Source organism: Hyla sarda, chromosome 10, assembly GCF_029499605.1.
Source record: "Hyla sarda isolate aHylSar1 chromosome 10, aHylSar1.hap1, whole genome shotgun sequence".
NCBI lineage: Eukaryota > Metazoa > Chordata > Amphibia > Anura > Hylidae > Hyla > Hyla sarda.
The window spans coordinates 7,316,533-7,329,137 of NC_079198.1; the positions used below are offsets into that span (position 1 = coordinate 7,316,533).

Genomic DNA, 12,605 nt, shown 5'->3' on the forward strand with positions numbered 1-12,605 from the left:
GGGGGTTTGGTCAGGGTCTTTTACCGGGGGTTCTGTGGGATCTGTATACCGGGGTTGGGTGGGATTTGTATACCCGAGAGTTGGGTGGGATTTGTATACCCGGGGGTTCTGTGGGATCTGTATACCGGGGGGGGGGGGGTTCTGTGGGATCTGTATACCGGTGGGGTTCTGTGGGATCTGCATACCGGGGGGGTTCTGTGGGATCTGTATACCGGGGGGGGGGGGGGGGGGGTTCTGTGGGATCTGCATACCCTGGGTTCTGTGGGATCTGTATACCGGGGGGGGTTCTGTGGGATCTGTATACCGGGGGGGGGGGGGGTGGGGTTCTGTGGGATCTGCATACCCTGGGTTCTGTGGGATCTGTATACCGGGGGGGTTCTGTGGGATCTGTATACGGGGGGGGGGGGGGGGGGTTCTGTGGGATCTGTATACCGGGGGGGGGGGGGGGTTCTGTGGGATCTGTATACCGGTGGGGTTCTGTGGGATCTGCATACCGGGGGGGTTCTGTGGGATCTGTATACCGGGGGGGGGGGGGGTTCTGTGGGATCTGTATACCCTGGGTTCTGTGGGATCTGTATACCGGGGGGGTTCTGTGGGATCTGTATACCGGGGGGGGGGGGGGGGGTTCTGTGGGATCTGTATACCGGTGGGGTTCTGTGGGATCTGCATACCGGGGGGGTTCTGTGGGATCTGTATACCGGGGGGGGGGGGGGTTCTGTGGGATCTGTATACCCTGGGTTCTGTGGGATCTGTATACCGGGGGGGTTCTGTGGGATCTGTATACCGGGGGGGTTGGTTTAGAGTCTGTATACATAGGAGTCCAGGGTCTGTGTTTGGGGTCTGTGATTTTAGGAGTCTGGTCTGAGGTATATATTTGTGTAGTAGGTCTGGTCTGAGGTATATATTTGTGTAGTAGGTCTGGTCTGAGGTATATATTTGTGTAGTAGGTCTGGTCTGGGGTATATATTTGTGTAGTAGGTCTGGTCTGGGGTATATATTTGTGTAGTAGGTCTGGTCTGGGGTTTGTATATACAATAGGTCGTCCTATCTGGAGTCTGTGGGAGATTTATTAAAACCAGTGCAGAGGAAAACGTTCCCAGTTGCCCATAGCAACCAATCAAATCACTTCTTTCATTTCTAGGAAGGCCTGAGAAAAATGAAAGCAGCGATCTGATTGGTTGCTATGGGCAACTGGGCAACTTTTCCTCTGGACGGGGTTTGATAAATCTCCCCCCTACAGGTCTTTGCTTAGGTGTCTAGATTGTAATCTTTGTTTATTGTGATTGGTTCTTTCTTTTGGGGTCTTGTAAAGGTTGGGGCATTAGTAGTTGGCATCCGGGGCACAAGCCCCCCAGCACCTACCCCTGAGCTGCATTTGTGTCCTTTGGTCGCTGATGCAGTAATGTAGAACGGCACCGCGGGAGCTTCAGTCAACATGGGAACCAGGACTAAGTGAGTATTTTTTTTTTGGTTTGACAATAATAGGACACTTATAGTACAGGGGCACAGGAGGCGATATTAAGGTATGGGAGGGAGCACATGGGGCATTGTTGCTAAATGGGGCACAGGGGGCATTATTACAAAATGGAAGCACAGGGAACATTAGTAAAATAGGGGGTACAAGGTACATTATTACAATTATTAGAATATGGGGGCACAGGAGGCATTGTCACTATATTGGGGTACAGAGGGCACTTTTATTATACATAGGATCACAGGTGGCACTTTTACTATATGGGATACAGGGACATAATTACTATATACAGTAGGGTCACAGGAGACGTTACAATATGGGGGCACAAGGGTCATTATTACAATATGGGGGCACAGGGAACATTATTATGATATAGGGCACACAGGGCATTTTTACTATGGAGATATCGAGACACAGGACTTTATTTATAGATTCACAGTGGGCACTGACTATATGCGACACAGGGAGTATTATTACTATATGGGACACAGGGGACATTATTACAGTATGGGGGTGCATGGGGCATTATTATTAATATATGGGGGCTGTGTCCTGGCTGGTAACTTCTGCGCTCCAGCATTCAGGAACCATCAGGTGATCCCTAATGACTACAGTACATTCCAGAACACAGCCAAGAGTGGGAATGCCCATCATTTTAATGATGGGTCTACTGCTCTTTAGAAAACAGCAATCTGTATAAATTGATGCTTACTGTTTGTCCCCTAAGGAGTTAAGTGGTGATTCTTTGCATTGCTACTTATCCCTCTCCCTTGATCGGTACAGGCACAGAATAGTGAGCTAGGCACGGCAGACGGAGGTAGGTGGTGGTGCTAACTCCTTACAATCCCGGGTCAGGCAGCCTGCACCGGACCCATGGCACACAGAACCCCTAGGTTTGTTACGCTTTAGTAGTGGATTTCACATAAAATCTGCAGCTATGTGTGAACATGCCCTAAGACAAGAACAGCTGCAGTTTTCCCAAGGCAGGACAGGCAGATGCTCATATATCCTACACTATTGTGAGCGGCATAAAGACTTCATTGAGTAACGTATGGTGACATTTTTTCAGTGGAAAGATTTTGCCACCTGGAAACCATCAACAAGATTCCTAATTGCTGTTGAATTATCTTTATATTTTATTCTGACTTATGCACAAATTCACCTGGGACACCTCGTGAAGGTTTTTTTTTTCTGCAATTCAATAACTAAACATAATAAAATTCTCTATTTTAGAAAAATATTGCAGCAGCAAACAAGAATGGAATGAATGTGGGAGCGCCTGCCCGCCCAGCTGTGATACCCTAAACAATAGTCCAGTGGCGTGTATAGACGTATGTGTGCCAGGATGTTACTGCCGCAGCAAGTACGTCAAACTGTCCGACAAATCCAACTATTGTGTCCGTCCTGAGAAATGCCACAAGAATAATGCCAAACCAGGGAGTCCATGATACCGAGAAACCGCAAAGAACGGTCCTGTCCAGAATACATAAAGCAATGTCTTACTAATAAGTGTCATACTAATAAATGCAATACTAATAAATGCCTTACTAATAAATGCAATACTAATAAATGCAATACTAATAAGTGCCTTACTAATAAATGCAATACTAATAAATGCAATACTAATAAATGCCTTACTAATAAATGCAATACTAATAAATGCAATACTAATAAATGCAATACTAATAAATGCCTTACTAATAAATGCAATACTAATAAATGCAATACTAATAAATGCCTTACTAATAAATGCAATACTAATAAATGCAATACTAATAAATGCAATACTAATAAGTGCCATACTAATAAATGCAATACTAATAAGTGCCATACTAATAAATGCAATACTAATAAATGCCTTACTAATAAATGCAATACTAATAAATGCAATACTAATAAATGCAATACTAATAAATGTCTTACTAATAAATGCAATACAAATAAATGCAATACTAATAAATGCCTTACTAATAAATGCAATACTAATAAATGCAATACTAATAAATGCAATACTAATAAGTGCCATACTAATAAATGCAATACTAATAAATGCCATACTAATAAATGCCATACTAATAAATGCAATACTAATAAATGCCATACTAATAAATGCCTTACTAATAAATGCAATACTAATAAGTGCCATACTAATAAATCCAATACTAATAAATGCAATACTAATAAATTCCATACTAATAAATGCCATACTAATAAATGCCATACTAATAAATGCCTTACTAATAAATGCAATACTAATAAGTGCCATACTAATAAATGCAATACTAATAAATGCCATACTAATAAATGCAATACTAATAAATGCAATACTAATAAATGCAATACTAATAAGTGCCATACTAATAAATGCAATACTAATAAATGCAATACTAATAAATGTCTTACTAATAAATGCAATACTAATAAATGCAATACTAATAAATGTCTTACTAATAAATGCAATACTAATAAATGCAATACTAATAAATGTCTTACTAATAAATGCAATACTAATAAATGCAATACTAATAAATGTCTTACTAATAAGTGCCATACCAATAAATGCCATATTAATAAATGCAGGAAACAAATTAATGTGCACTTTTATTTTTGTGTTTTCCCCCACAGCAGGTGGCCACTGGGGGCAGGGCCGGTTCTGCCTATAGGCAAAATAGGCAGCTGCCCTAGAGCGCCCTCTTGATGGGGGTGCCACTCTGCCCGCTGCCAGACAGTTAATAGCCAGTAGTGTTGGGCGCAAATATTCGCATTTTGAATTTTTATCGCAAATTCGCGAATATTGCGAATATATGCGCTATATATTTGAAATTACAAATATTCGTTTTTTCCCGTAAATATGCGCATATTCGCATATTCCTTCTTTTAGCTTGTGGGCCAATGAGAATGATACGTGAATATGCGCAAATGCGAAAATGCATATATATATAATGAATATAACGAATACACGAAATTTGCTAAATTAGGACGAATATTCGTCCATATATTCGCGAAATATCGCGAATTTGAATATGGCATATGTCGCTCATCACTAGTAGCCAGCATCCAGAGCACCCACCCAGCCAGCACCCCCATCGCAACCCCATAGCCCCCTCTTCTCCGGTACAGAATAATCTGCATTCTTTAGCCTGCTGGAGGAGTGCAGCGCCACCTTCGAGTCCTGACATCGCGCGCCCCTAGAGGAGGTTTGCTACAGTGTATCACCCAGTAGTAAGGTGGGGCATGTCAAATGGTGGAGCCAATGGGCAGGTCAAGAGGCGGCAAAATTAGCTTTTGCCAAGGGTGTCAAGAATCCTTGCACCAGCCCTGACTGGGGGCGCTGTAGTGCACATAAAGCAGTGAAGGGGACACAATAAGAGAGCAGCGCTGTGCACCATATAGTCTCGGAATGAATGGGAGGTCGGACCCCCATCGATCACAAGATGTCAAGCCTGATACAGCTGAAACAACAGAAAAAAAAAGAAAAGTAATGGCTTTAGAATAGGAGCAAAATTAGTAACACTAAGGAGCGTAACCAGTGAAGGAATGCAGCACAGCATGAAGACGTACCAGGCCTGTCGTAAACTTTAGGCAATTTTTCTGCCAAGTCGTGTAAAAAAAAAAATATAAAAATAAAAAAAATCTCTTTGAGGTTTATTAATAATAAACAGCTCAGCAAATGTTACTTAAGACCAGACAAAAGTAAGGAATAAGTAAGTGGGGTCTACGTAAAAGAGACAGGGACCCGACAAAACGGAGCAGATAAAATAACAAATATGACATTTATTTCTCCAGCATGAATGCGATTTTCAAAGAAAATATTCCAGACCAGACTTCTAGATACTCAGGCCACAAAACAGATCCTAGAAATGATCAGACCTCATACAAGACCTTTAAAGGGGCACTCCGCTGCTCAGCGTTTGGAACAAACTGTTCCGAATGCTGGAGCCGGGAGCTTGTGATATCATAGCCCTGCCCCTCATGACATCACGCCCCGCCCCCTCAATGCAAGTCTATGGGAGGGGGCGTGACATCTGTCACGCCCCCTCCCATAGACTTGCATTGAGGGGGCGGGGCGTGATGTCATGAGGGGGCGAGGCTATGACATCACAAGCTCCCGGTGCCGACTCCAGCGTTCGGAACAGTTTGTTCCAAACGCTGAGCAGCGGAGTGCCCCTTTAAAATATTAGACCTAAAACTATTGAATTATCACACCACAGACCAGACCCCAAAATGATCAAACCACTATGTTAATAGACCAGAGACAAGACCACTGAATTATCACACCTCTGATCAGACCTGTAAGTTATTAGACCCTAGAACTGACCCCAAAATTGTACGACTCCAGACAAGACCTCTAAATTATCAGACCTCAAATAAGACCTCTAAAATACCAGACCCCAGATAAGACCCCTAAAATATCAGACCCCAAAGAAGACCCCTAAAATATCAGACCCCAAAGAAGACCCCTAAAATATCAGACCCCAAAGAAGACCCCTAAAATATCAGACCCCAAAGAAGACCCCTAAAATATCAGACCCCAAAGAAGACCCCTAAAATTTCAGACCCCAAAGAAGACCCCTAAAATATCAGACCCCAAAGAAGACCCCTAAAATATCAGACCCCAAAGAAGACCCCTAAAATATCAGACCCCAAAGAAGACCCCTAAAATATCAGACCCCAAAGAAGACCCCTAAAATATCAGACCCCAAAGAAGACCCCTAAAATTTCAGACCCCAAAGAAGACCCCTAAAATATCAGACCCCAAAGAAGACCCCTAAAATATCGCATCCCAGACACGATTTTTAAAATATCAGTGCCCAAACAGATTCCTAAATTAATAGACCACAGACAAGAACCCAAAATAATCAGACTCCAGAAATGATCCCTAAATTATCAGACCAAAGACAAGACCAATAGATTCTCATACCCCAGACAATACCCCTAACACCTATATATATTTGGTCTTCAGGCCAAAAACAAAACAAAAGTATTTCACAGATGGAATAGGGTGTGAGATGCAGGGCAGATGTTGTTACCCTAGGGGCAGATGGCATTAACTCCTTGTGTTCGTGACGCCAGGGAGTGGTTTATCCGTGATACCACCTGAAGGTAAACCGTTGGATCCTGGGCTAGGCACGGGGTCAATAATGACTCTGACGCCAAGTTACGGATAACGGTCGCTTTACTGAGGGTAGACAGAGGGTAAAGTCTATACAGTTCAGCCAGGACCCACGGAGGTGACCAGTGAGGCAGAGACCTTAAGGGCCTGCTGGGACTTGTGGTAGGACTGGATAATTTAATGCAGACCACGCTGACTTGACAAATGGTGACTGTGACTGACTTGACTGATGACTGACAATACTGAGACTGTGGTTACTTGTAGCCTCTTGTGGCTGCAGACTGGACTTCAGGCTCCTGTGACTCTGGACTCTCTAGGACTCGTCTTGACCTCAGCAAAGACTTGTAAGGAAAGAGAGAAGCTCCACCCAGGGCTTATATGGGGGAGACCAGCAGGGAGCCCATAGGTCACCCCTGGGATCACCTGGTCACTGGTACCTCCTGGGTAACAATCACATGACAAGTCACATGGTAACAGTCTTAAAGTGACAACGCTTTCTGAACACATTACATGGTATAATACATTAGAAACATATTTACATGGGGGGACAGATGCAAGGGGGGCCCAGGGGACACTGTAGGGAGACTGCCTGACAGGAAAGGGTACGGGGTAACACCTCCCATACTGGGCCACCACACACAGCACCCAGGTCTAGTGCAATGAAGAATATAGGCTACATTTTGGGGGTTTAGATAATTGAAAGGGTTTGGGTCTGTATCCTTAATATACAGTGGTCCCTCAAGTTACAATGTTAATTGGTTCCAGGACGACCATTGTATGTTGAGACCATTGTATGTTGAGACCAGAACTCTATGGAAACCTGGTAATTGGTTCTGAAGTCACCAAAATGTTATCCAAAAATAGGAAAAAGGGAGGATTAAACAAAAATAAGCAAATAACTAATGTAGATAACGCAAATCCTTCCATATAAAAGTAATAATGATCTGCTGGGAGCTGTAAATCTCTGTCTATGTAGAGGACAGGAGCTTCTTCAGGGTCCTGTACAGTACACAGTGTCCTAAAAAAGTAACATGGAGCCGCCCCCACCTGGTGTCCAAAGGAGCAGCTAACCCTGGCACAGGTAAAGAGTACAATACATGTAATACCTCCCTGTACTGTAGGGGACGCTACCAGACACCAGTCAGTACATACACTTCAGTAATACAAGTAAAGAGTTCAGAACATGTAATACCTCCCTGTACTGTAGGGGGTGCTACCAGACACCAGACAGTGCATACACTTCAGTAATACAGGTAAAGAGTACAGAACATGTAATACCTCCCTGTACTGTAGGGGGCGCTACCAGACACCAGTCAGTGCATACACTTCAGTAATACAAGTAAAGAGTTCAGAACATGTAATACCTCCCTGTACTGTAGGGGGCGCTACCAGACACCAGACTGCATACACTTCCGTAATACAGGTAAAGAGTACAGAACATGTAATACCTCCCTGTACTGTAGGGGGTGCTACCAGACACCAGTCAGTGCATACACTTCAGTAATACAGGTAAAGAGTACAGAACATGTAATACCTCCCTGTTCTGTAGGGGGCACTACCAGACATCAGTCAGTGCATACACTTCAGTAATACAGGTAAAGAGTACAGAACATGTAATACCTCCCTGTACTGTAGGGGGTGCTACCAGACACCAGTCAGTGCATACACTTCAGTAATACAGGTAAAGAGTACAGAACATGTAATACCTCCCTGTACTGTAGGGGGTGCTACCAGACACCAGTCAGTACATACACTTAAGTAATACAGGTAAAGAGTACAGAACATGTAATACTTCCCTGTACTGTAGGGGGTGCTACCAGACACCAGTCAGTGCATGCACTTCAGTAATACAGGTAAAGAGTACAGAACATGTAATACTTCCCTGTACTGTAGGGGACGCTACCAGACACCAGTCAGTGCATGCACTTCAGTAATACAGGTAAAGAGTACAGAACATGTAATACCTCGCTGTACTGTAGGGGGTGCTACCAGACACCAGTCAGTGCATACACTTCAGTAATACAGGTAAAGAGTACAGAACATGTAATACCTCGCTGTACTGTAGGGGGGGCTACCAGACACCAGTCACTGCATACACTTCAGTAATACAGGTAAAGAGTACAGAACATGTAATACCTCCCTGTACTGTAGGGGGCGCTACCAGACACCAGTCAGTGCATACACTTCAGTAATACAGGTAAAGAGTACAGAACATGTAATACCTCGCTGTACTGTAGGGGATGCTACCAGACACCAGCCACTGCAGACACTTCAGTAATACTGGTAAAGAGTGTTTTAACTGCAGATTGTCAGCTTTAATTTGAGAGTATTTACATCCAAATCAGGTGAACAGTGTAGGAATTACAACACTTTGCATATGTGCCTCCCACTTGTTAAGGGACCAAAAGTAATGGGACAGAATAATTAATAATCACAAATCAAACTTTCACTTTTTAATACTTGATTGCAAATCCTTTGCAGTCAATTACAGCCTGAAGTCTGGAACACATAGACATCAGCAGACATTGCTGGTTTCATCCCTGATGATGCTCTGCCACCTCTGTCTTCAGTTCCTGCTTGGGGCATTTTCCCTCCAGTTTTGTCTTCAGAAAGTGAAAAGCTCAATCGGATTCAGGTCAGGTTTTTGGCTTGTCTATTGCATAACATTCCACTTATTTCCCTTAGGCTAGGTTTCCACTTGGTTTTTTTTTTAAACCGCCAATAAAATGCCCATTCTGCTGTATGGCGTTTTTTTTTTGTAAGTAGGGAACTGCAAAATGCCATACCCACTTGGTGTTTTTCAGCTTGGCGTTTTTTTTATTTTTTTTAAATACTTTTGGCGTTTTTCTGCTATTTTTGGCTCCTTGGCAGTTTTTCAAAAATGGCCTCTTGTTGAGACTTTGGCTTTTTTTAAAGGAAAATCTTGGCGTTTTCCTCCCCTAGAAGTCTATGGGAATGAAAAAAACGTCAAGAAAAACACGGTTTTATCTTTGGCGTTTTTGCTGGCGGTTTTTATTCTTTCTTGGACTTTAGCAATCAAAATAAGTGAAGGAGATACCTTTTCATAGGGTACCATTAAAAAAATAAAATAAAAAGGATACAGTAGTGATGGAAAAAATTGTATTTAACAAAACTGATATTTTTTTTATAACAAAATTGTTATTCATTTTTAAACAGGGATCAATTTATGTGGGTGGGCAGGGAACTAAAAATGTAGCCGAAAATAAAAATTTCGAAAGGGGACATTTAAATATAAAAATAATATATTTGTTACAATTAATTTTGTTAAACTTTTTATTAATAATGGATTTTAATAATGTGTTGAATAAAGTGTGCGTGTGTTTTTAACTTTTTAAACTTTTTTTTTCTTTATATTTTACATCTTTTAGGTAGTACTACTACTCCCAGCTTGGAGCACACTGTTCCATGATGGGAATAGTAGTACATGTACAAATTGACAGATCGCCTCGGGTGTCACCTCTGACACCCGCTGCGATCCTCCTGTATAATGTATAGATGCGGCGGCCGCTCTTCTATGGTCTCCTGCACAGACGTATATATACACCTATTCATATTTCCCGCAGAGCTGTGATTGGCCAGATGGTTCCAGCCAATCACAACTCTCCGTGAGATATATGAATAGGTGTATATATACGTCAGTGCAAGGGACCATAGAAGAGCGGCCGCCGCATCTATACATTATACAGGAGGATCACAACGGGTGTCAGGAGTGATCTGTCTATTAATGCTGGTCCTACAGCTCCCAGCATGGAGCTGAGTGTGCTCCATGTTGGGAGTAGTAGTACCTGCAGTTAATGAAAGATCACAGCGGGTGTTGGTGTAAAAAACAAATCCATCAAAACTTTGTATAATTTTAATTTTTTTATTTTTATTTTTTTGCTAATTTCAGCCCACAAATAATTTATTTTCTGTTTCATGAACATACATCAAAAAGTGCAAATGTCAATAACAAATCAGGATGCAGAGAGCTCCCCCTAGTGGCGTTCTAAAGAGTTTCACTAAACTGGGCAGAATTTGGATTTTGGACTCTAGACCGGCCTCCATGTTTGTCTATGCTGGGGGTTGGGGTTTGTTGTCGCTCATATCCTGTCCTTAGTCTGAATACGTTGGGTGTACGAACCCTTAAAGAAAAAATTATAAAGGCAAGAAAAAAAAAATGCTGAAAATTACCTTCGCTGTTCTGACATCCGCACTGGGTGAGTAATGGTTAACTTCTTAAAGGGAAACCGCACAATGAAACTTTCCGTGCTTTCGGCAAATTTAAAACTTGGTTGAAAGTTCATGTTATTTAAAGTTAATGTGTCGCCAACCATTTAAAGCAGTATTTTCCAAGCAGTGTGACTCCAGCTGTTGCAAAGCTACAATGCCCAGCATGCCGGGACAGCCATTGGCTGTCCCGGCATGCTGGGAGTTGTAGTTTTGCAACAGCTGGAGGCACACTGTTTGGAAAACACTGATCTATAGATATGCTTTATGACAAGCCTTCTGGTCAAAGGTGACAATAGACAGGAGATGTTCCATTTAAATCAATGGAAAACTTAACTGGGCATGCTCTGCGACCTTTTGGCTGTCCAGGCATGTTGGGAGTTGTAGTTTTGCAACAGCTGGAAAACACTGATCTAGAGATTAGATTTGTGACAATAGACAGGGGCTGTCCCAAGGAGATGAATCGGAAATTTTACTGGGCGTGCTCATTCCATTGGGACCGGGGAGGCTGAGCTGTGAGCATTATCTATTGTTTTTCCTATCAACTGGTGTCCTCAGTAAGGCTGTACAGATCACTTCCCAGCAGCCTCCTCCTTATCATCACAATCAGAACAGCAAGTTTCAGCTTCATTTTAGGCCTATTGGTGAGAATGGGAACTGCAAGATTTAAGGATTATATTATAAAATGGGAAATTAGTAAAAAAAAAAAAAACATGCAGGTTGTCACAGCTCCACCCCTTTGACCAGCGGGTCTCAAGAATTGATCTATAGGTGGTGCTTTTTTCTGGACGAAAATTGTTTATCTAATCTTGCTTAATCAATTTTTATATTCTAATCTATAATTCTACATTGTTCAATAACCAATAAGTAAAAAAAAAAAAAAAAGTAGCTCCACCCACAGGATGATGAGGGTACTGCAGAAAATGTAATTCATTATTCTTTTAATTAATCAATTAATTATAGTTATTAGTTATATTTTTGTGTCTGTGTGTAAACAACAATATGTCTTCTATTCGTGCAGCCTTGTGCATTGCTGAGGGCACCGGATGGCAGCCGCGGGCAGAAGTAGGTGAGTCTGGTATAAGGGGGGAGGGGGTACACCTGTGCCTGGCTTACCAGCTTCATTGACTTCATTGTTTAATACTAAATACCACTTGTGGGCGTTTTATCTTGCTTCGTTTAGAAATGGCTGTACAAAACACGTGTTACACCAAAAAAAAAAAAAAACACTACGCGTTTCATGTCCCACACACGTGAAACGTGTTGTTTTATTCTGTGTTATACCCAAGTGTTTTGTACAGTAAGTTCTAAAAAAAAAGCAAGATAGAACGTCCACAAGTGACCCTGGACATCCTTCTTTTATATTTGAGATACCATGATGCCTAACTTCTTGGGTAGCCCGGGAGGGAGTTGGCTGGAACCTAAATACTACAATACACCAAAGAGAGAAAAAGCACAACTGCACAAATAATGTATCTAAAAAAATAACAATAATCATGCTTCATTAACAAAACAAAAATAAAAAAACAAATACAATAAAATAAGCAGCACCCACGTTTCGCTCCTACTGAGGTTTTCGCTCCTACAATAAAATACACCCACGTTTTCGCTCCTACAATAAAATAAGCAGCACGCACGTTTCGCTCCTACTGAGGTTTGTCAGGGGGCATCGCCCCCTGACAAAGCTCAGTAGGAGCGAAAAGTGCACTCTTCGGTAAAGGGATCTTCTTTTCCTCCTACCTTAACAAAGGGTGCATGTACCCTGATGCAGGTTTCGCTCCTACTGAGCTT

General features: G+C 42.2%; 1 protein-coding gene across 1 annotated transcript in view; it reads left to right on the plus strand.

Annotated features, from left to right (window-relative positions):
* LOC130294256 (uncharacterized) overlaps positions 1–12,605 on the plus strand; it is a 42,309-nt gene that overhangs the window by 26,776 nt on the left and 2,928 nt on the right. Inside the window, exon 13 of the mRNA XM_056543852.1 lies at positions 11,836–11,883. Within this exon, the coding sequence (XP_056399827.1) occupies positions 11,836–11,883 (48 nt within the window). The remainder of the gene's footprint in view (positions 1–11,835; positions 11,884–12,605) is intronic.